Here is a 23632-nt window from a genome sequence, read left to right as displayed (position 1 = left end):
AGGACATACGCTGGACATAACAGAGACAACCACACAAATTACCTCAGGAAACACACTCTCATGGTATTCGAACCCATGTAAACCTAGCTGTGAGGCGAGAGCAGGAACCACTGCTCCAATATTCAGTCATGCATCTCCAGAGTGAGCGCCAACAGAGAAATATTAAACATAACTGTGTATAATCAGCCAGATTCTGTTTGTACTTCATGCTGTACAGTACAGACAAAGAAATAGGGTCACACGTGTTCCAAATATGGTTTTATGGCATAACCATACATATTAAAACTGTCCATGCAAATCAAAATATTGTTTTTCAAAGTGGAAAAAAAAACCTTGTTTTGGCAGAGCTGGAGGAAGTAGGGGCACATGAGGCAGTGGCAAAGCAGGTGGAGATATGCATATCCAGCACAACGTTTGACTTCCTTGGAAGCAGTCGAAGGATGCATTTTACCGTCTCGTGAAGACTTCTGCACGGGTCAGGTGTTCTTTACTGACAGTAAAAATGCACAAATGGAAAAAAGAATAAATCTTCTGAAGCATGACTATCACACCTGTACTCCAACACCAAAATAACATTTTAGTTCTTGATTTCACAAAAGTCTGAGGAATAATTTTAATATGAAAGTGAGAATACAGAATCGACAGTACATTTAAGAAATCACAACTGCTTTATTTCTTTTCTTTCAATAAGCTCTTTTTTGTTTTGTTTTTTTAACAAGGGAGGGTAATGACCAAATACCTAAAAGGATAAAGGTCAGGTAGGATAAATAAAATGCTGGATCAGCTGTAGAAAGCACTGGTCCTCTGACAAAAAAAAAAAAAGAAAAAAGAAAAAATGAAATATGCATCTTAAAAATACCAAAAAAAAAAAAAAAAAAAAACTTGAAGGAAACATTTTGGTGTAGGTACAATGAGAAGCATCAAAATCTTTTGCAGTAAGGGATAAAGAGGCAAAAACACTCCAAGCCCGAGAGACCTATCAACATGTGAAAGCAGTCCATTCTGAGAACACAGTGACCTTTTTTCAACATTAAATCTTCATAGTGCCACAATATCTAAAATGAAATGTGGGTTTAAGCCTCCCCTCCGTGACAAGGCTCGACTGTACAGTTAAGTATGCATATACACATATAGCAGTGAAACACTGTCAAACATTTTTGTAGTGTTATGAAGCATTATAGTAAGCAGTAACATTTGACCGGTTATGACATTGGCGTTGGTGAGTTTCAAAACGAGTGTCCATTACAAAAAAAAAAAAAAAAAAAAAAAAAAAAAGATCTCAACAGCTTCACATTTCCGAATAGAACAAACACTTAAAAAGTCCTTCGAAGTTCGCTGAACTGCTGTGCTCACAGAAAAAGAAAAGCTGAAGCCAAGATTGTATTTTAATTCAACAAGCGTTGCTAAACACCCCTCATTTGTGATCACCGAATAGAAGAGGAACCCAAAAAAAAAAAAAAAAAAAAAAAAAGTGTTTTGGACCCTGATTGTGATTACAGTTAGGTTGCATTTATTGCTAGTGCCACCTCAGAGACCACATCGTGTATTTCTTCACAATGTGGAACTTAAACAAAATGAAAGAAAACTATATCAGGAGTCTTTAAAAAAAACAAAAAAAAACAAAAAAAACACACACTCCTTGTTTCTGGATGTAAATAAATGTCACATGTGTTTATAACAGAGTATTTGATTCATTAGAACCCAAGCAAAGCGATAAGAAAGCAAATATTTCATTCAGCTGTTTTGGGATCATTTACAGCAAATGTGAAATCGTCCTCACGCCGTCTGAACCGACGCCAGGCCGCTTGACCAAAAAAATCCACACAGCTGTGAAGTCGGCACGACGGCTGTGAATCCAGAAAGTCTCTTTTGTAAAATGTTGCTAGCGTCTAGGAAAGAGTCCCGCGGTAAACACACGTTCAGCACATCGCATGCACACGCTGCATCAACGCCGGTGAAGTTCCGATGGAAGCAACATGATTTTGGTAAAACCTCCATCCTTTTTTTTTTTCTTTTTCTTTCACTTCACATACAAAGAGCAACAGAATGGGGGGGGGGGGAAGAAGAGCCAAATACCATTTTAAAAAATCGTTTCTATCAATCTAAGCAGTTTTGCCATAGTTCTTGTGTGTAAAGTCCCCTTAGAAGACGTCTCTGGGTGATGCACTTCACTTTCGCTATGTCGACATGCAAAGATGTCCAACAAATCTGAGTTAGGATGACTTTTTTTTTTGTTCTTCTTCTTTTTTGGGTTAATAAAATAAGTCCTTTACCAATATCATGAATGACTCCAAACTTTATTTACCAGCAAAACACCAAAGAAATATATGACAAAAATGCCCCACTGCATTTCAAATCGATTAAAAATCTTAACAGACTTTGCTTCAGATAATAACTTGTACCAAGTGTCCACTTGGTCTTAAGGGCTACAGTCCGTCAATAGGAGTAAATACAGTTTGGCAAAAAACAGTTTGGAAAATGAGCCATGTTGAGACGGTCATTTTCCTTTATCCCACTTCAGAGAAATAACACAAAAAAAACCATTGTCTCTTTACCAATCTCCCCTTAAAAGTGACTAAGAATAAATTAAAGAGGACCTTGAAGAGATCTGCTTAAAAGACTGTTTGTGTGTATGCATATATTTATATATATTTATATATCTCTATAGGTGGTGTGACGTAAGTGTCCAGTTCAGAAAGTTCGAGCGAGGCCTTTCCGTATGATGTCTGTTGTGTGTGCGCCCCTCGCCTTGCTGAGTGGGATAACGGTGGGTCTTGACAAGGCTCAGGCTCTGGTCGGGGAGGGGGGGGGGGGGGGGGGGGGGGGGCGGGCCGGGGGCCGTTTGTGTCGGCAGGCTTGGTGATGGCGAGGATTTTTAAAGGTCCGTTGTTACGCCTTGCCCTCTTCTACTTTGACAGCCTGGGGTTTGATGGCTCCAGTGCGTGCTGGTTTGGCTGACCCTGCGGAGGGTAGGGGCTCCTGGAGTTTGCTGGTCATGCCCCCAGATGGCGCTTTGCCTTCTCCCACTGCCTTGCGTATGTCCCGCATGGTTTTACTCTGTACAAGAAAAAGGGACATTCCTAAGATCTGCAGCAGTGGATGACGCTATAATCATTCATGCACTATTAAAGTGTTTCAATTATTCAAAACATTGACGTTTTAAGAGTTTTGAAAGACTTCTTTGTTACTTAGACAACTATCAGAAGATCACAAACTGGAGCAGTTTGTAGTTGATTACAATTAAGTGAGCAAAAGGTTTTTCATTACAGCAATCACAACTATTCTTGTTACTCTTTTGGAAGACATACTGCAGTTTAAAACTTGCCAATCCATGACAAAGTCAGTAAAAATCTAATATCGACAAAATATAACACACAGCATTCACTGAAAACACACAAGTCAGTCAGAGAAGAAAGAAAAGGGATTAAATCAAATTACCTATATTTACAGTGGGTGGCTCACCTTCATGCCATCCTCTGGCCCTTTAACTGGGGGCTCGGGGGCCGAAGGAGGGGTGGAGTGGGAGGGGTCGCGGCCGGGGTTAGTGTAAGGGGGGGGACGGATGATGACGGGCTTGTTGACCTGCATGACAGGTCTCTGGATGGGGTTGGGGAAGGGGCCTGTGGTGGGGGGGCGCATGTGCATCACCATGCTGCCCTGAGCAGGTGGGACCTGTTGGTCATGGATGGCGAGGGGGAGGAGGAGGAGGAGGGGGGGCAGTGGATGAAGGGGAGGGCGAAAGAATGAAAGAGAATTAGCAGGATTTTTTCCTCAGTTTCTCAGGTTTTCTCACAGTATGCCAAATACGCAAAATGAAAAAATTAAAAGCATGCTGACTTTGAACGATTAGATTAAGTTAGAAGTTCACTGAGTGATTATTATTATTTAGAGTCTTGCTCCTCAACAAGCTCAGAACTTAGAACTCAGAAAATCCTCTTGCACTGGTGTAGTTAAAAAATAAAACAATTTAAAAAAAGGGGTAGTGGGCTGGAAACACATACCTGCTGACTGAAATGGGTAGGCAGAGGGCCCACCGGCCCCCCGGGTCCAGAGGGCTTTCCACTGGGACTGGCAGACCCCGGCCTGAAGAGGAAATCAGAGACGAATATTAAGACCCTGTTCCTTAGAAGCACAAAACACTAATGTAATGTGAAGCTTCTACTAAAATCATGAATCACAAGCTCTCACCTGTAGGAACCTCCAGATATGCCTGAAGAGTGATTGGGCTTATCAGAGAACTGGAATCCTTTCATTTCCATTTGGGAGCCCTGGGAGTAAAATGACTCATTTCAGTACTCGACAGTTGTGGGCTGCTTGTCTCCATGTAGATTGGACCGTACAGTGTGTTCAAAGAGAAGGTAACACTGATGTAACAGGCTCACCTCTCTGCTGCCACTCATGACAGCGGCCTGGGATCCCGGAGGTAACATCCGACGCGGGGCTCCCACAGACAAGTTCTGCCCCTGCTGCAGCTGGATGGACTGAGGCAGGATGAGATGCTGCTGAGCTGAACCGTAACGCAGCTGAGAGCCAGGCAGCGGCATCGTGACCTGGAGGAAATGAAGAGCTTAATATTCAAGTCACATCATAAAGTCACAACATGATTGCGTTTAGCTGCATCAATCTTTTAATAATCTTTTCAGGGCTTCAGCGGTGGACTAACCTGGATCAGCTGAGAGTCCATGAGTTGTGAAGAGCCCATTCCTGGGCCCTGATTGATCGGGCTGTCGTACACCAGCTGCTGGCTGCCGTTCATCGGCTGGTAGTGGGAGCCCGACTGTGGTTTCACCATGTCTGAGGGCTGCATGCCCGGGAAAGCAGAGTATGGGCCTTTGAGAGGGGCCCCGCCTGACAGCACCATGGGGCTTGGCTGCGACAGGTTGGGGTGCATGTAAACCTGCGACCTGGAGAAGCAGCGACATGACGGACTGAGTGGAAACAAGACTAAAACAAGCCGGTGCAATCTGTTTGCTCTTCACATAAAAATGTGATTATGACTAAAAGTGTGTCGTTGGCACTACCTAAAGGGGGTAATGGAGTTGAACATCTCCTGGGACTGCGACACGGGAAGACCTCCTCGAAGCCCCAACTGAGCCTGAGCCTGAAGAGAGGTATGCAAAGAGATGGGGATCTGCTGGGCTGCAGCCGCCTGAAATGGGAAAAAGAGATGAACACTGCGACAATCAGCCAAATCCTAAACAAGTCTGTGCTTGTGTGTTTGTGTTAACTTCCTACCTGTTGGTACGTCTGCTGCTGGGTCATGGCGGGTGGCACGAGGCGCGGCTGGCTCTGAAACACGTGGCCATCCAGATACAGTGGAGGGATGTGATTACCTACACAAAGGACAGAAAACAGAATGGCGCTCAGCGCATGTGTACTCTTTATGGAAACCATCATTTCATACACAAAAGAAGCCAGTCTCACCTTGCATTGACATTGAAGGAGCCACTGACGCAACAGGCATGGGAGGCATGGAAACGCCTCCAAAAGAACTGTAGCTGACTCCGGTGGATGAGCCGGCACTGCAGGGAGGCTGAGTACCTGAAGCACCCCCACCGGGAGAGCCCTGCTCAGGGAGAGACTGCGAGTTCTCCCACGCTTTGCGCGCCGACTCCATCTGCGAGGAGGGAAAGAAACAAGAGGAGGAAAATCTCATGTCAACTTGAGGTTTAAAATAGACACTTAAACTGTACAGTTAATGCTTCCCTTTAGTACATATGAAAAGATTCAGCCATGTTTACCTTGAGAGTGAGGTCAGCGCTGGGGAAGGTGATCGGGTTGAGATTGATGCCAGGTTGCAGGTGGTTGGAGCGCAACATGGGGATACTCTGATTAAGAGTCGTCTGGATTAAAAAAAAAAAAAAAAAAAAAAGAGCATCAAAAGTAACATCATTAATGCATTTAATAATTTTATTTCACATTTGCCATCAAAACAAGTAAAAACCACTCACGTTGGTGGTGAGTGCGTCCTGAAGCTTGTTCACGGGGTTGGAAACGGGCACTGGGGTGGAACCTGGCGGCAGGCTGAAATCAGAGTCTTTGGCACTGACGCCAAACTCAATGGGAGGCACAGGCAGCACAGTGTCCACGTGGAGATCCACGCCATTGACTGGGGTGATGGGACCGCCCTCCAGCCTATCAACACCTTCGGAGCCCTTGCGGTGCTTCAGGGAGCGCTCGTTTCCGATGGGCCCGGGCTTGTGCTGTTCTTTACTTTGTTCGGGGCCGGCATCAGAGTCCTGGACGGGGAGATGAAAAGGTACACACACACACACACACACAGAGGTTTTGATCAAAGCTCAGCTTATTAAGATCAACATAAAAAAATTCATGTTCAAACAAGAATTATTTTCCAGTCAGAAAATAATGCAGTTCAGTACCTCAGAGTTGGGCTCGCTCCCAGTATAAGACACCTGCTTGGTCCACGAGTCTCCTCCTGAAGACTGCACTGACAGAGCTAAACAGAGAAACATGCAAACAGCATCCGTAAGCGAGTATCTGGGAAGGTTAAGATTCGTATGTCAATTAAATTAAAAGAAAAATTCTCTTCACAGGCCATATCCAGACAAGGGTGTACTCGTAACATACATTCTAAAACTATTCCTCAACATTTCCAGCTGCCTCTATAAGGTCTTAACTGTTTTAGAAGAGTATCAAAAGTTGTCAAGTTAATAAATGTCAGCTATGTCAAACTGGGTCTTGTACTACCTGAGCTGTTTGTTTCCCAGATTTCTGTTCCAAGATTATTTGAAGAAATTGCTTCCTCGGGTTGTTCGATGCTCATGCTTCCCTGCTTTTTGGCAAAGCGTGGCGGTATTTTGGATGTCATTGGCCTGTTTTTCACGGGTACCTACAACAGGTGGAAGGAAAAGCTTAGATTATAATGCTTTTTCTCAAGTCTTGACACAATCACAGAGCAGGCGCGCCCCATGTTTTACTTACAGCAGCTCCCTGCTCTTTCCTCCTCCTCTCATCCTCCTGTGGACGCCTTTGCTTTTTGGTCAAAGCATCCTGGTATCCATCTGAATTTGAGCCTGGTCCACCTGTGTCGCCTTCAACTATACATCAAATCAGGATGTTTGTCAGTTCGATATTTTATGAAGACAGGTAAAAAACGCAGTGTAAAACGTCCGCACAATTCAAGGGACTTTCATCATTGCAACAATTAAGCTTTTTAGATTAAACGAATGCAGTCAAGATCCACTAAATTCTTATTCCTAATTCAGCCTTTTGGCATGAAAAGCTAAGACAGGATGAATAAAGAAGCTGAACTCACTTGGGTAGCTGCTGAGTTCATACTGGGACAGAGGCTCAGCAATATCTGCTTTCCCAGATCCGGACTTCAGGTCCTTGTCTATTTTCTTCCCTGTGGGTTCGCTGGGTTCCCGGTCCTCGGGTGGCTGCTCGATGCTGTAGACCGGACCCGACTCATCTGGACTTCGGCTGGAAAACACAAAAACAACTAATAAACGTTTTGTTTTGCTAAAATAAACCCAAGCAGAAAATTGCTAGTTTAGGTCAGTATGTCAGTCAGGGTACAGTCAATACCCTGCAGAAATGTTAAAGTGGTTGAATATAATGCCAACCTTTTGATGGGAATCCTATTCAACATTAAATACAAGAAAAATTGCATCTGATTGCAAATATATTTAACTTGTATTGGGGCGGCTGTGGCTCAGCTGGTAGAGAGGGTCATCTTCTAATCGCCATTCACTCTGCCAATGTTTGACGTGTTCTTGGATCAGACAGTGATCCTCCAACTACAATAGAGGTCAAGCACCCAGAAATGGTGTGTGTTCGTATGTATGTAAAGTAATTTCAGATCTGGTGAAAACATGCCATATACGGGAAATGTGTTCACATCTTCAGTTTTACAAAGATCATAAAACAGCCCCCAGAATCATGGTTTTTAACTTAATAAAGATTCAAACAGAAAGACTGTGCTGTTCAAGATCACTTGACAAAACCTTCGTGCAAATTCCTTTAAAAACTGATTTTGCTTTGAAGGCCCAGGGCGATCACACGAAACAAAAGAATTGGCAGAATTGAATTACAGATGATTCGATTGAATTATTATAGCTAACTTGGCGTTAAACGTAATCAAGTTGCCTCTCAAGACACAAAATAGTAATACCATGATCTCCATGACAGACAAAGACAAATCAGTAGCACATGAGCACACCAGCCTAAAACCTTTGTTTTGTATAAAGGTCACTTGAAAACAAATTTCAATGAGCTTTTTTTTTTTTTTAACTCACCTCTTACAAGAAGTCCCTCCGTTCTGCCAAGTGTCGCTTCTGCTGGCGGAGGAGGTGGGAGGATCAGGCGCTCGCACCATCTTGGTGGCCTCCAGCAGTGACGGCTCTCCTTTCCTGTTCTGCCGTTCCACCAGCGGCCTCTGACTGGAGAAGCTTCTCTTGGACAGTTCCCTTTTCTCACCCGAGCCTGGTTCGTTGGGGCCCGAGTCTGAGGGGACGTCGCCGTGACCTTGGGTTGCTACGCCGCCGCTCCCACCTCGCTTCTCTCTCCAGTCACTGAAGTCGCTGTTGTCTGACCCCGTCTCCCATTCCTCCGTCTGGCCGTATTGGCCGGAGCGTCCAGCGTAGTGACTGCTGGGCCAGTTATCGTCACCGCTGCTTTTGGAGCGACCCGGCCAGGGGTTTGCGAAGTCTCCGTTTACGTACTCGTCGCTGGTCCACTGATTGGAGCCGGGTTCACGCTCCTGACGCAGACGGCGGAAGCGTGGGGGCTTGTCTTGGCGCGGAGGACGGCGCCGCCTTAACATCTGCCTGTCGGGGTTGTCGTTGTCAAAATAGTACTCTCCGTCGCGGTCCTCTGTACCGTTTTCCATGAAGGAGCCAGTAAATTTAGGAGTGTATTTCAGGCCGTCGCGTTCAACTGGAGGTCTGCGGGAGTAAGCAGTGTCAACTCCGGGACCGTAACCATTTTCCTGCATGGAGCCGCCGCCGCCGCTGCTGAACTGAGGCCCACGACCTCGCCATGTGGAAATGTCCCTGGATCCTCCGTAGCTGCGACTGTAACTGCCAGTGGTGTTCAGTCTGGGAGGCAGGACGCGGCCTCCAAAGCTCCTGGTGACTTTGGTCTTTTCTCTGGAATCCGAGGCCGCCTGCTCGTCGCAGTACACTTTATTGGACCGCCACGATTCTCTGTCGGCTTTACGGATCTCTCCCGCCTCGGAGTAGCCTTCTCCGTTTTCAGAGCCTTTCTGGCGACGGCGTTTCGGCAGTTCCTCATACTCGGAGGCTTCACTCAAGGTCTCACTGACATTTCGCCTGCGGGGCTTGCCTCTCTGGAACTCCTCCACCTTGATAATGTCTCTGGGGGGCGCTCGCCCTCGGCCTGCCCGCTGAACACCACTGCCACTGCTGTTGTTGTTGTTGTTGAATGCCCCTCTGAGGTTATCTGCTCCTCGGCCTCCGCGGGTTCCACCTCTAGAGCTAAACTCTCTGAAGCCCCGGCTGCGGCCTCGACCTGTGCCCCTGACGGCACCGAAGGCCTGCTCTTCATCGATGAAGATCCAGTTGCTGCGCCGTGGTGCCTGAGGTTCTCGGTTTTCCAGGCTCTCTCGAGGTGGCTGGCTCTTGCCAGTCCCCCACGGGTTCTCCTTGGGAGGGTCATCACTCAGAGTGCTTAGAGGCCTTTCTATTTTAGTTGGAGCTGGTGACGGATGCTGCCTCTCTTCGGGCTGCTTCTCAACCACAGGTGAGGCTGAGCGTCTGCTGTTGGCAGGCTGGTTATCTTTCTTCAAGTCATAGACGTTGGTGAGGACTTCTTTCTCAAGGCGGTAGGGGACAGGCTTCTCCTCGGGCTCGGGTTTGGGCTTCTCATTTTCTTTGTCCTCCACTTTCAGAGCTTTAAGCACTGGTTTCTTTATGGGCCCAGTTCTGCGAGTCAACGTCCGCCCGCTGTTCTCTGAAGGCTGGCTGACACTGCTGCTGGAACTGGAGCTGACTTCAGACCACTGGCTCTGGGCACTGCCGAGTCCTCCGTCTTGCTTCTGTCCATCTCGTTTCCAGTTGTCCTTGGAGCCATCCAACGCCTCGTCGTGAGGTTCAAGGCCCTCCTTAAGATGCTTGTCTCTCGAGTCCTGCTTTGAATATTCATTGTCTGAATGATTCTGCGAGAGGCTCTGAGCGGTGGTGAGCAGGCCTTGGTCGTGATGCTCTCTGTCAGAGCCCCGGCTGTGGTAAGAATGGTGGGAGAGATCGTCCTGAGCGTGAGTCAAACAGTCGTTGGCCCTGTCTTCATAGGAGTCCTGCTGGGAAGAGGTCAGATCACTTCTGCAAGAACAAAAACGGTAAATATTAACAGAAACCAACTTAAAAAATACCTATAGCATATTCAAGAGCAACTGACCACTTCCATTACAACATTTACGACAACTGACCTGTCATCAGGCTGGCCATTATCTGAACTCTCATGCTGTCTCTGGTAAGGCGGAGTAAAGCTGCGCAAGGGGTAGCCATCTTGACTCCACATGGGATAATTCTCAGTAGAAGGTGTTCGTCTCTCCTGATGCAGGTTAGGATGGCATCCTTCATCAGAACCGGGACTATTCAAGTGGTCTTGATGGATAATTGGTTTTACCATTCCCGCTAGAAATAACAATGACAAAGTGTGTAGTTGAGAATTTTTCAATGGCAGATTATCGTAAGAAAGTCATCTGTTAAGCTTTTCTACAGATTTTTGTTACTCGAGTTTCTCATTTAAGTCTAATTACTGGTTCTTTGCTTCACCAACACCTTCTGCCACACAACACTGTACAACTGTGTGGATACATACTGAACATTTCCGTGCTGATTCTTGAAAGTTTTGCTGACATGTTCACTCACACAGCCTTGATTTTTACCTGAGGAGTGGACGGCACCAGGATAGTAGTCCACAGGAGATCGCCCTTGGGCCATGCGGGGATCCATGAAGGGGGGCATCATCATCCAGCGGGGATCAAACCCAAGGACGTGTGGGGGATAAAATCCCCGCTGGGCATGGCTGGAACTCGATGGAGCAGGGTGACCAGACTGCTGCCAATGCGGCATTTTGAACACTTCCTAAAGAATTCAGAGAGCAGACAACCTCAAACAATTACAATACTGTTCAAGGTTTACTTTAGAAAATATAAAAGCCTGTATAATGTACCTTTAGCATCTGATTAGACTAATCAGAATCATAATAATAAACATTCAACAAAAACCGGTGAAATAACACTAAGCGTTCATGTGTCACTGCTTCTGTCACAGTCAACATTAAACCGGTGATCATTATGAAGGAAAAACCAGTAAGTGTTCACCATTTAACACAATAGTAAATACCAATTCTCACAGCAACAAATGCACAGGCATGATCATCACGAAACTTACAATCATCTATTATTAAACATGAAATTTTAAATTTGACCTTATTGGGAACTGGTAGTTTTCACAACATTATCATTGAATTTTGAGCTGAAGTGAACAAGCAAAAAGCATCTCATCATTTTTTAAAAGTTCTACATTCTAGAAAGTAGGGATGATGAAGCAAAGTTGAGAATAATTATAAAAAAATAATGAAATGTAATAATTACTATTCAAATACATTAAAGGTTGTCTTATAAACATGTTAGCTAATTTAATCAAGGTGTTGATTCCCTGTGTTTGTATGCCCTCTAGTGGATCAGACTTGCACAAATTACTTTGTTCTGATAGTGAAAATACATGACGAAATACATGGTATATATGGAATATAATACGAATATCAACGACAGCAAGAAATGGAATTACAATTAGAATCCAGAGGAATACTAACAGTCTGTACTGTACAGTATCCACACCCTAAAACATGCAAACAGCTATGTTTGTCCAAGCAAGAAGCCGCACATACAAAAACAGCCACGTTTGCATGTGTGAATGATTATGCTGGCTGATCTAATGCTGAGTAATTAGGTCAGCCAGTAGGTTGACTCAGATTGAGATCCCTAATGCATTTAGTAAAACGGCTGTTCCAACGGCCTAATTTGTTTGTTTGGAACACAACAGAAGGTTGCAATTTTGTTGTGACTTGTACTGGAGCTTCTCACGACCCCATTTATTGACAGCGGAGGTTAGTTAGTACTGCAGTCTGTTTTCTGCAGCACTTGAACTTGAGCTGCACATTTAAAGACATACTGGTAGGCATACTGCACAGACATTCTCACCTGCTGCTGGTGGTGCTGCGGCTGCTTCTGAAAGCGAGGTGGGACTGGCTTGGAGGGGTGACGTCCACTGTAGTCTCCCGAGGGAGAGGAGGGCTCCTGGCCATCATCCTCACTGCCACGGTAGGCAGAGAAAGCAGGCTCGTCACGGTAACTGTGGCCAGGGGAGTTGTCTGGTGGACATTCGCTTCCATCTACAAATCATTTAATCATCAAAAAAGTGTTAATTTTTTTCATTGCAGTCATTTTTTTTCATTAATCTTATAAAGTGTAAGCACAGATGTAACAGGTTCTATATTTTACCCTTTGTGCTGTATTGCCAGTTTTCATGATGGGCTTTATCTTGTTCCCTGTTTGGGGACAGGGGGACTTCTTTGCCCTCTCCCTCCTTCTGACCGTCCTCAGATCGCGACGTCTGTCTTTCAGTCTTCCCAAATTTCTCGTCCAGCTTTTTGAGTTTTTCTGCGCAGGCAGCAAGCCGCTCCTCGCGGGCACGCCTCTCTTCCTCCTCCCGCCGCCTGCGGGCTCTCTCCACAGCCTCAGACAGCTCAGGCGACACGTACTTTGTCCTGGCCAGTGTCTGAGAGTGAGGCTGTCGCTGGTGATCATCCTGGTCAGCCAGCGGCTCACCGAGGGCTTTCTGTGGGGCCAAGACATGGTACACAAAAATCTTCATGTAAGCAGCTTGAATTGGCTTTTTTTTTCTTTTTAAGCTACCTAAAATGTACAATTAACTGTGTACAAGATCAATTTAAGCTGATAAGAAACTTTATGTTCCAAACTAGAAAGAATCATGCCTTTTCTGTTGGCTAAATATAGTGATTCTGGCCACATCGGGCGTAATATGGGCAACTGTGACAATCTGTTGCTTAGAATCAGTGGTCTTGTTTGTGCATTCTCACAGATTCATGTCAAGGTTACGCAATCATCGACAACCTGCAATAATTTCTGTTAGTGGTAGAACTCCCAACCCAACCAGTGAGAATCACCAAAATATGAAGCCAGGATCAATGCGACAACCAAACGAGTTAACAGACTGTAACGGAGGTGAAGCACACAGTAAAAAAAGTGGGATCCCAAAAAGAGCTGAGGCAGCAGAAATCTCATCTATCCAAAGTACCGTCCAGCTACCACCATGGACACCAAAAGGTGACATTGCAACGTCTTTGTCCTTGCGTATCGACGCATGACGCGGTTAGTGATACATGTCGTACCCAAGTTAAAATTAGTTTGTCAAGCAATGAACTTTTGAGACTGCTAAACTCGTACGGTGCGAATAAGCCTTCAGAACTCCAGGGTCTGCGATCGCCCACATTCCTTTGATTCCAAGAGTGTTAAAGATTGTTCCACGGAGAAGAAAAATATATATTTACGGCAAGGCTAAAGGCAGTTTCACGATATGTACACCGTTTCTTCTTTGCATGCTTTATAACATGAGCTCTCACGTCAGACTTGGCATGAAAAAAAAAATATTTTTTTAAACATACAAATGGGTATAATTTGTACTTTGATTACGCTTGTCACATCGTGTTCACATGCACAGGAAAAAAGCTTAGCAAATGAAAAGTAGGCCACCACATATTGCTATGGTTACTGCAAGGTCATCCCTGCCAATTCACAGTGACAGACTCAGTCGAGGGTGTGTGAGCGCACGCTGCTATTCATATGCTCAACCGTGTTGTCTTATGCTCCACAGTTAGAGAGGAATTAAAAGACCAGATTGGTTTGAACTGTGAACAACATGATGATGAGTTCATATTAGATAAGCAGTCTCACAAGAGGAGGATCAAAGAGGGGAAACACTGCGGATTGTGTCGTTACCTGGCTGTCCGTGGAGAGATATCTGCTGCTGGTCTTCCTGGGAGGCTCGTGGTGATGATGTTGGTAGGAATAACTCTCCTCGGGGCCCTCTAGAGGATAAGATGCCTCTCCAGAACTCAGAGAGGACTGACAGTCCCGCTGGTTCTCTCTCTCCCTCTCCCACTCAGTCCTGGAAAGTAACAATTGAACCAGACACCCTTCTAATGACAAAACCTGTGAGGATGAGTGTTTAGAGTGGGAATAATCAGGGAGGAAAAGTGCTCTTACCACATCTTGTTTTTATCGCTGGAATTGTGTTCATCTTCATCGTCACTGAACTTGAGCTTTTCACTATAATCAACTTCCTCATGAAGTCCTGCAATTAATAAATGAAACAGTCAGCAGTGGAGGAGATTGAGAAATAAATGAGAAGCACTGGGTAAAGTCTGGCTGGTTTCATAGAAACCATTATCTACCATTAAAAATACGCAACACTTTAAGTTCTTGGTTGTATTTAAAAATGAAAACAAGACATTACAGATTCTACGCAGTGATCTAGACTGGCAAGAAAACATTTAACTTAAGGATATCACTCATACAAATTTTATGTAGGTAATTTGACCTCAAAAGCCTAATTAATTATGTGAGTTCTGGCTGTTCAGGATCTGAATTTTATTATATCCACTGTGTGTGTTTGTTAAGGTCCGAGCATGGTCTTCAAGTAAACATGTTCAAATACGACGGGCACAAGAAAGCAGACAGAGCCAGGGGCTAAAAATAATTACGCAGGCCTCGTTTGCATTCTCGATTCAAATTCCCGTCAATAAAATACATTGATTGGTTTATTTACCAGCAGCAATAATAAATGTAGGCAGTAGATATAGAATGTTATAAAACAACCTGGAAACACTCAGACGCTGTTGATGAACCAATTAGTGGAAATATCAAACATAAAACTGTCAACTTTTTTTCTGTCCATGTCTATTTAGCTGAAAAAGCTCAGTTCCAGAAGGTACTGACCAGCCCATCCGTCTTCACAGTCATTGTCAAGCTCGTCTAGATCCTTCAAATCTTCCGGGTTAATAATGGCTGGTCGGAGCGGCCTGTCACCGGGCCTACGGATGGGCTGGGAAGACAGTCGAGGCGGAGCACGGACAAATCGGTTCTCTCGTCGTACCTCTCCACTGCAAAACAAGAACGCAAAATCATACATTACTGCCTATTGTCTATCATAGATCTAAACTTAAAACTATGACTGTTTCAAGACTTACTTGACAAGTTCGGGTTTGGCATAGCTCTGCCTGAAAGTGGGTTTGCTGTCGAATCGGGCTGGGGCTGCTACGGTGGTCGGAACATGGTCAGTCCCCGGGGCTTCACGTGTCTCTTTAGAGCACATCTGGAGACAACAGAGGGCAAATTTTGAGACAAGCTGAACTGACCTGAATGTTTAAATACAGGTGAGAGTCAGAAACGCTCTGTGTCACAGACTGGATTTGTAAAGTCACGCAGTACTAACAAATGCAGGCAGCATGTCGTGGTAGACAGCGGTTGAAGTGTGGTGGAGCTGGTACTGCAGGGCAGTGGGGACGGTCGTTCTGCGGACTGGCTGGGCGGGGCGCAAGGAAGGCTCCTTGGGGTCAAGGCCTGGCGACTGAGGCGTCGCCGCACTGGCGGAGGTTGTGCCGGTGGCAGAGGTGGGGTGAGATGTGGCTGGGGGGGTGCCAGTCTCACCCAGGGCAGTGAGTTTACCCTCGGGATCTGCTGGCAGGCCGAGGGTCAGTGACGAGGGCTGAAGGTTCCTGCCACCACCTTCCCTCCAGCTCGTCACATCTACAAATGGAAAAAGAAGAGATTCGGTTAAGGTCGACCTTGAGCTTGAAACGTACTTGCTGCATTCTTAAACACTTATTTCGCCTGCTACAAAGTAAGTAAGCACTGGACCATACAACAGTGTTTATTCTCAACCCACGGAACATAAAAGAATCAATCAACTTGGAATGTGATGGAAAACTGTCCGTGCCAATAGATGGTATTCTCTATTGGCACAAATGATCAGTTCATTCACAGTCAATTCAGAACAACCAGCCGTCACTCTGCAGTATTGTCAGCGTGAAAGTGTTTCAATACATCTTGCCACCAAATTAGTTTGGTGTTTAAAACCATGATTTAGGCGACCATGGTCTGATCCTTCTTGAGTGATTATGATTAGCGTCTTCATGTCGGAAGAGCTTTGGGGCAGAAGCAGAACTTACTCTGGGGGCGGAGGCTTGGTCCGGGCCCATACGACGGATCGAAGCCGCTTCTTTCCTTGCCAGCCTTGTCCTGTTCTCCAGCTGCCTTCAGCGTGGGAAATTCCTCGTGAGAGAAGGGCTGAAGTCGGTTTGAGGCCCTTAAACCTGGTGTTGTGATGACGCACGCAAATAGAAAAGCATTATCACATATGGGAAACACTGCCTGGACAGTAAATTAACCACGGTGAGCGTGTCATTTTATTTTAAACACAACTCGACCACAGTAACAGACTACTGAGTGAGACGACTCACCATCTTGCTCTACTGCCTTTCCATTTAGCTGGGCCCATTGCTTTGGTCCACCTGTGTTTGTGTTCTGTGGATGGGGAGACAATCAAGGTCAGAGTCCAACAGACTGAATCACTCTGATCTGGAAAAAACCCCACACACATTCACGACTTTTCTTCCTTACTTTACAAGTTGTTTAAATATTTGATTACAGGTTCTTATTGACCCCATCGGTGATTACATTTTATTGAAGGAAAAAACAAGCAGTACAAGTTAAAATGTAGTTGTTCCACAGACTAAAAAAATAAATAAAAAAAGCTTATTGATAGAAAATAGATATAAATCCAAACCTCCTGGATGGCTACTGGTGAGGGCTTCTGAAGATTGGAGACAGATTTCTGTGAAGCCAGCGGCGGCTGCAACTCCTGCAGCTGTGGTATTGATGCAAAAGAACTGAAAACAAGAACGAAGAAGAAGAAGAAGACAACTGTTAATGTGGTGTTACTGAGGGCGAAGAGGGAAAAGCAACCGTCACGAGACAGTGGGTTTCACACTCACTGAACCTGCTGACTGTTTCAAAGCTTTTCTTTTGTTTTATTGAATACAGGCACTGAAAAAGTATATACAAGTTGCTGCTGGTCTCACAGAATGGATACTAATCAATCTTTTTATTTAATACTTTTGAGACAACAAACCCTAACACCAAGTGTGTGAAAATGATTGACAAATTCATCAAAAAAGAGAGAAATATGCAGACACATAAAAAATACGCATACTTATCAAAATAATTATCATTTTTAATTATAAATTACAGTAAAAAAAAGTCCCAGAGAAGTAAAATATATAGCGCGATGTGTTTATGAGACCAAATGGATTTCTTAACCAACCTCTTTTGCTCGGGTTGTTCCTGCTTGTTCGCCCATCCTGTACCGTCTTTGGGCACTATAATCACGTTGGGATCGTTTCCTTTGTTTTCAGACTTCAAGCTCGGTAGGTGAGCAGGTGGGGGCATGCGCCGGGCTGTGGCCACTTTTCCAAGACTCTGCAAGCCATGTCGCGGAACTACTGCAGCGCAAACGTGGACAGAAAGAAAAGGGTAGAAACTTAATGTGAGGGACACAAAGACCACAGAACTGAAAGGATTGGCCAAGTGTGGAAATAGAAATAAATCATACCTGTGTTTTTCTGAGTTTCTATTGATTTTCCCTTGTACTTGTCAAATAGGCTGAGTGAGGAATACTTGCTTTTCCCATCCTTGGACTTGGTTATTTGCCCCAAACGATCGGACATTGCGATGTAATGTCATCGAGTATGGAAATTTTTCTTTGCGCCTCTTCCCAGTGCCTTCTGATTCTACAAAGAACAGAAGAAATTTACATTCTGAGTACACACACACACTGTAAGACAAGAAATTGTGCAAAATATTTACATCCATGAGATAAAAAGTGAGTGTCTCGATAATGTCACCAGTATTGCAAACAGCTGCATACTTTCTCAGATGTAAGCACACACAAGAAAAAAGAAACCAAGTGTTTGCTTTAAGGTGATGTGATTGTCCCATGACATGTCCTATAGGTAATCTCGTTAAAGAACTTTTTCTGATAAGCTCTGGCATTGAACTGTGAATACTGACGAGATGGAGCAGCTCAGGTAATTTTACATTCTAGTGAAAAGGGCCGGAGGACTTTGGTATCAACAGTTAAAGGAATTCATTAAAGTTGACCTTTGATAAATTCCTCATTTTGTACCACAAACTGGCTGTTAGAGCCATCACCGGTTTAAAAAATAAATTATTTGTGTATAAATTACAGACTATATTTCTTCTTTCATTTTTTTAAATTAAAAATATTGTTAAATTCAATTACTAAAGACAATAATGAATGAGGGAAATTTGATGAAGAATACAGGGTAAGATTGACAGTTGTGATTCATATAAAACTTTTTCTGGTTGCTGAAGTAGTTTTTCTTTTGTGCTGTAGTCTGTGTTGTCTGTTCACAAAGCAATCTGTTTCTCTCTTTGGAACATTTAATCTGAAAAGATAAATGAAAAAAAGACACAATCTGTCAGTATTCAACATTAATTGGAGCCCGTACAAAAATAGAATCACAAAAAAATGCATTAGCACAAAGCACAATAAAAACTGTGAATGAAAAACTTAGAAGCAAAAGGACATGATGGTCAGACAAGGTCAATGCCTGCAAAGCTCACACACAAACTCAGGATATATAGTCTAGGTGCAGGTAAATTCCAAACTTAAAATGGGTAAACAAAATGTTTCTTTGAGAGATGCAACAGGAATTAAGTTTAGAACATTTAGTAGTCAGCAACATTGAATCTACTGACACCCATTTAGGAATTTGGTCCAAAACAAAATCTTTTACACCTGACATCAATCAGCCAGATTAGAGAGGCTATAGTAAGTTAACATCACTTTGCTTCTGACCTATTGTCTTTCACTTCTTCTATTTTAATTTGGTTTCTGCTTTCAGTGCAAAAGAAATATATTTGGAATTGAGTTAGCGATGTAGGCACTAATCCAGTTACCTGCAACCACCTGTCTCTCCACAAAGCTCTGCACAATGTAATTGGTTTTCGTTTAGATAATAAAAATCTGGTGCGTTATTTATTTTATTGGTAAGTGAAGCAAATCCTATGGTGGAGTGTCTCGATGTCCCTGAAGCACAAATTCTTACCTAAATGAGATTTTATTTTCACCTATTCTATCTATGAAGTGAATCTATTCCATAACAATTTGTTGAAATTCTGTAGAAGTTGCTTCAACTACTGACATAACTGTCAGTGAGAACCCCCCAGATGGTAGAACCCCCCATTCTGAAGGAGCATTTCTACAGACTTGAAAAGGAACCCTCTGATTTAACAGTGAAGGTGTGTGGGCCACATGCAACCCACATCCCTATACTCTGAGCCAACTTCCTCAAATCATGCTTTCACAGGTAATGGTAGAATTTTAATTTGGAAAATATCTGCACCAAGCATCAATTGGCATTACTCAAAATTACAGAACTGCTGCATGCAGGTTTATTAGAACTACTGCCATACAATTAGTGTTTTTTATATATAAAAATAATAAGTTATTCACAGAAATCCTTGTGGTTGGAGTTCCTTCTTCACAATTTGACCCTCCAGCAGTGAGGATCAAATTTTTGTGATCAAAGTAGCCCATCCCAGTGCTAAAAGAAACATGTGCATCTGAACATCAATCATGGACTAAAAAGCTGCAAGCTGACACAACTTGGTGTCCTCCATGTTATTGCCAAAAGTCTCTTCAAGATAGAAAAAGGTTACTTGAGAATATGGAGGACTGCTCAGCTTGTCAAGAGGGACTTTTATGTTTGTGACTTTCTTCAGGACTCTGTGTTGGTTTCTTCTTTTAAACCATTGGGACTTGGAGCTCCCTGCTGACCCACAATCCAGACCAAAGCAGAATAACAAATGCATCCAGGTACAATGTATTTTGTAGTGTTCTGTTTGTTCTGTGGGATTGCCAGTCAGGAATTGAGCAAATGAGATTATTGTAGTACTGTTCTATTGTTTCTTACTTATTAAATAATCAAAAGATCTTAAGACAGAACTGCGTTCTGTGTACACAGATGTTTACTATGTATGTGAAAAATAATTGATATTGATCGCTTGAAAAATGCATCACATTCACGTACACGCACAAATTGTTCAGTCCAACAGCAGTATGCTACAACACTGAATGTGTTCCACGAACATGTTACCACTTAAAACAGTACAAGCTGCACAAAAAAAAAAAAAACACACAAACGTGACTGTGTAAACAAACTTACATAACCAAAGTGTTAAACGGTAACAAAAGAACAAAGCAACAACACTAATGGACTCTTAAACAACAGCTCTGTAACCGCGAGTGTCATGCCTAAAACGGTGTCAATATATTTGTGACAGATGTGCACACTTCGAAAACGCAAAGGGAAGCTAAACTTAGTGCTGCGATGTTGACGTTTACAGGTCTGTTACTAGAGAAATGCTGAGGCGAAAAAACAGGGTTGAATACCATCGTTTGTGGTAAAAACACAGTAATCCACCCTGCATCGGAGGCCGCTCGGTTTAAAGACCAGCATGGGCGTTAAAAAGAATAAAACCACGAATCTCTGACAATCGAGGTTATCTAATACACATAAAAATATCCAGATTCGCTTGGATTATTCCACATAGTAGAACATAAATGTGTGCGATAAAAGCCCCAAATTGAAAAGCTCTACTGCACAGATGTGCAAGCTAATGCGATGACAGCTATTGATGTACATTTCTCGATTTTGGCGACGTTTTACTGACAGCTTCGCCATCCAAACAACATATATTTCAATATACAAACACTGGGACAGTGAAAATACACCGCCATAATAACGTTAACTGGAGGTGTTGGAGTCTTATTGAGAGCTAACGCTAATGTCAGTTCAAACACTTCAAACTAACACCACCAGTCAGTTTACTGCACTAAAACAAAAACACTGCCTATTTTCAAAGAGATGAAACCAAGAAACAAGGTCATCTCGATAAGTTTGAAACACTAAACGGTCAACTTAAACCGTCAAGGATCCACCGAGAGGAAAGAATGTGGCTGCTAACCCTGTTAAAATACGCTAGCTTGTAGCTAGCCTAAAATTGCTATGTAAACATCAAACACGAGCTATTAAAGTCCCGCGAAGCTATTTTTACTGTATTTATATTATTTAGACTGTAAAAACACCGCTAGGCATTGGTCGGTATGCTTGTTATTTTTAACTCAGATATATTATCAGTACATTTCTCAAAGTGAGCATTAGCCAACGAGCTAGTGCAGTCGCAGCTTGTTGGAAAACTAGCGTAATGGCAATCCTGTTTAACTTCCCGTGTAGTATTACAAAAACACCGTGACAGGCCACGAGTTCTGCACAGCATTTACTCGTTTCCGGATCATATAATAAGCATGTCTGGTGAATTGTACTGCAACACGTCTAGACCGAGGCAGCAGTTTTCACCCTTGCTCGGCTTACAGGACGCTCCTGAAGACAGCGAAGGGAATGTAGGACAAGGCGATTAAAAATGGCTGCTGCCCAGAACAAAGCAACAATAAAACCGGGCAGAGGAGAAGACGAGCTAAAAATGCCGATTTTGCAAGCTATCCGCGCCCGTGACTCACCGATGGAAAAACTGTGTGTGTCTTCTGATCAGCGGCAGTGAAATATTTCCACGAAGAGTTGCTTATTCGAAGGATGGATAGCGATTGTAGAGCCCAATCCTCACAGGTTGAACCGCTCTCGCTGTTGTTGCTGGGGTCCTACCCGGCCTGAGAATGAACGGGCCACTGTGCAGGCTGGATCGGCTCTGCTCACTGCGTCCTACGTCACCACACGACGTCGGAAGGAAACGAACACTGGTGCCATCTAGTGGTGGATTTGAGAAATTATAGAAACGCGCTTTACTGTCAATGAGAGTCGCTGTAATGAAAATCTAAAAATATACAGGAAATCGTCAATTATTTTAAAGTACATGGTTCATAAGGAATATTACCTAACAGGCTTCATATATACAGTTTCTCTCTGTGTTTTTAAGACTACGGAATACATTAAACCGGAGTGACTAAGAAAGGCATGAAAAGAAAAATAAATGAAGTATTAAGAGAGGAACTAAGTAAAATCTATATTTAAATGGAGATCTGAGGTAGAAGTAAGTAATAGAGGGTCACTCAGTTCGAGAATTGAGATTGGAGAGTTAGTGATTTCAGTATTTATTGCCTAATGACACTAAATAATTTCATTAAAAGGCTCAAAGTTTGAGGTATTAAGGAGCATATTCACTGACTATTCTTGAATTAAAAAATAGCACATTCCAAAAAGTAACAGTATGAAAAAATATTTAAGAAAAAAACAAACAGATGAGCACAAAGTTCTCATTAACTCATGTTCTCTCAGTTCTTTGTAAAGTCTTGCACTTGTGAATATGTATTTAATTGATATTTCATTCTTAATTATTTTTGATTTTAACAGTCGATTCTATTTATTTCTGATCCATGCAGTAAAGAATTTTCCTCTGGGTTTAACAAAGTATTTTCTTTGTCTACCTTATAGTGAAATGGAAACAGCATATAATTTGATGGCAGCGACATACCTCAAAAGGGAAACATACAACAGTAGGCGATTTAACAGCACATCAACAACAAAGAGTAAGAGCATCATTTTGCCACCATTTAGACTGATTTTGCAACAAAGGTCTGCTGTGCATGACTAAAAGGAGCAATACAGAGAGGCAAAGCCTCTCAGAAGAACAATGGGAAACATTCTCCCAATCCATAAAAACTGTGTTAAATAGAAACATATTCCTCAAAATAAAATTGTGCACTTGTTGAGCTCCGTAAGAATTTAGAGATTTTGGAGAACATAGAAGAAACTCAACGCAGAAAGTCAATATTGGATGCTTTACATATGCATGTCCCATATTCAGCTCTGCATCACCCACAGCCCTGCTTCTGTACTGAAAACCACCAAGTGAACCAAAAATGATTTCCGTGAATGCATTTCTGTTGTGCAAGTCAATGCTGAATAATGCGAAGAAGAAGCCATATGAACATAATGTTAAAAGAAAAAGAGAAAAGAACAGAAGGCACCATCTTTTATCAGATAAATTCAATTCTAAAACAACTCAGGCTACATAGAAACACCTCCGTGGTTAGATAAATCAAAGAGGATTTTTTTCAGAGTAAATCACAGACAACGTGTCCTTTGAACTAAAGAGATGCGGGATATGCACACAGGTTAAAAGCCAGCATCTCTGATGGTATGGGGCCGATTACACATCTATAAAGATACAATCAGTGCTGAAATACAAGCTACAGCATAGATGTCTGAGAACAATAGCTGCCGTTCAGGTGAGGCTTTTCACATTTTATCAAGACAATGTTCCAGCATGTACTGCATCCGTCAAAACAGCAGGACTTTGTAGTTGGAAAAGTCTGCCTTCTGAAGTCTGGAGATTTCACCAAAACAAGAAGACTTTTCAACAAAAGCTGTGATATATGTTCACATCGAGAAAATAAGGCTGGATTGGATGGTGAAATAGTGGTTAGAACTCCTGCATCACAGTAACATTGTTCCTGGTTCA

General features: G+C 43.2%; 1 protein-coding gene across 2 annotated transcripts; it reads right to left on the bottom strand.

Annotated features, from left to right (window-relative positions):
* Positions 1–713: 713 nt before the first annotated feature.
* On the bottom strand, positions 714–21865 carry prrc2b (proline-rich coiled-coil 2B). Of its 2 annotated transcripts, none has more exons than XM_030084309.1 (31): positions 21675–21865; positions 17682–17859; positions 17394–17571; positions 16857–16959; positions 16531–16594; positions 16240–16383; positions 15504–15817; positions 15259–15383; positions 15008–15171; positions 14276–14363; positions 14009–14177; positions 12491–12827; positions 12191–12381; positions 10871–11069; positions 10409–10616; positions 8259–10301; positions 7277–7443; positions 6943–7058; positions 6709–6850; positions 6381–6457; positions 5952–6239; positions 5742–5843; positions 5425–5617; positions 5236–5333; positions 5022–5149; positions 4664–4904; positions 4383–4550; positions 4189–4268; positions 4002–4083; positions 3463–3672; positions 714–3057 (listed from the first exon to the last, which is right to left on the bottom strand). In XM_030084309.1, the coding sequence occupies exons 2-31, from the start codon at positions 17794–17796 to the stop codon at positions 2890–2892; spliced, it is 6702 nt and encodes a 2233-aa protein (XP_029940169.1). In that variant the 5' UTR covers positions 17797–17859; positions 21675–21865; the 3' UTR covers positions 714–2889. The 2 variants fall into 2 exon arrangements, with proteins under 2 accessions (XP_029940169.1, XP_029940170.1); XM_030084310.1 differs by having other exon boundaries at positions 2890–3057; positions 17394–17568.
* Positions 21866–23632: the final 1767 nt, after the last annotated feature.

The sequence above is a fragment of the Salarias fasciatus genome, assembly GCF_902148845.1.
Source record: "Salarias fasciatus chromosome 7 unlocalized genomic scaffold, fSalaFa1.1 super_scaffold_4, whole genome shotgun sequence".
In the NCBI taxonomy this organism is placed as follows: Eukaryota; Metazoa; Chordata; class Actinopteri; order Blenniiformes; family Blenniidae; genus Salarias; species Salarias fasciatus.
The sequence above is the reverse complement of the archived record's forward strand: the minus strand, read 5'-3'. Positions and strand labels throughout refer to the sequence as shown.

Coding starts and splice junctions, on each gene's coding strand:
- prrc2b (XM_030084309.1), bottom strand. CDS start 17,796: ATGTCCGATCGTTTGGGGCAAATAACCAAGTCCAAGGATGGGAAAAGC. Junction 5,844..5,951: donor AGGACGCACTCACCACCAAC/GTGAGTGGTTTT, acceptor TTTTTAATCCAG/ACGACTCTTAATCAGAGTAT. Junction 3,058..3,462: donor GGCCAGAGGATGGCATGAAG/GTGAGCCACCCA, acceptor TTTCTTGTACAG/AGTAAAACCATGCGGGACAT.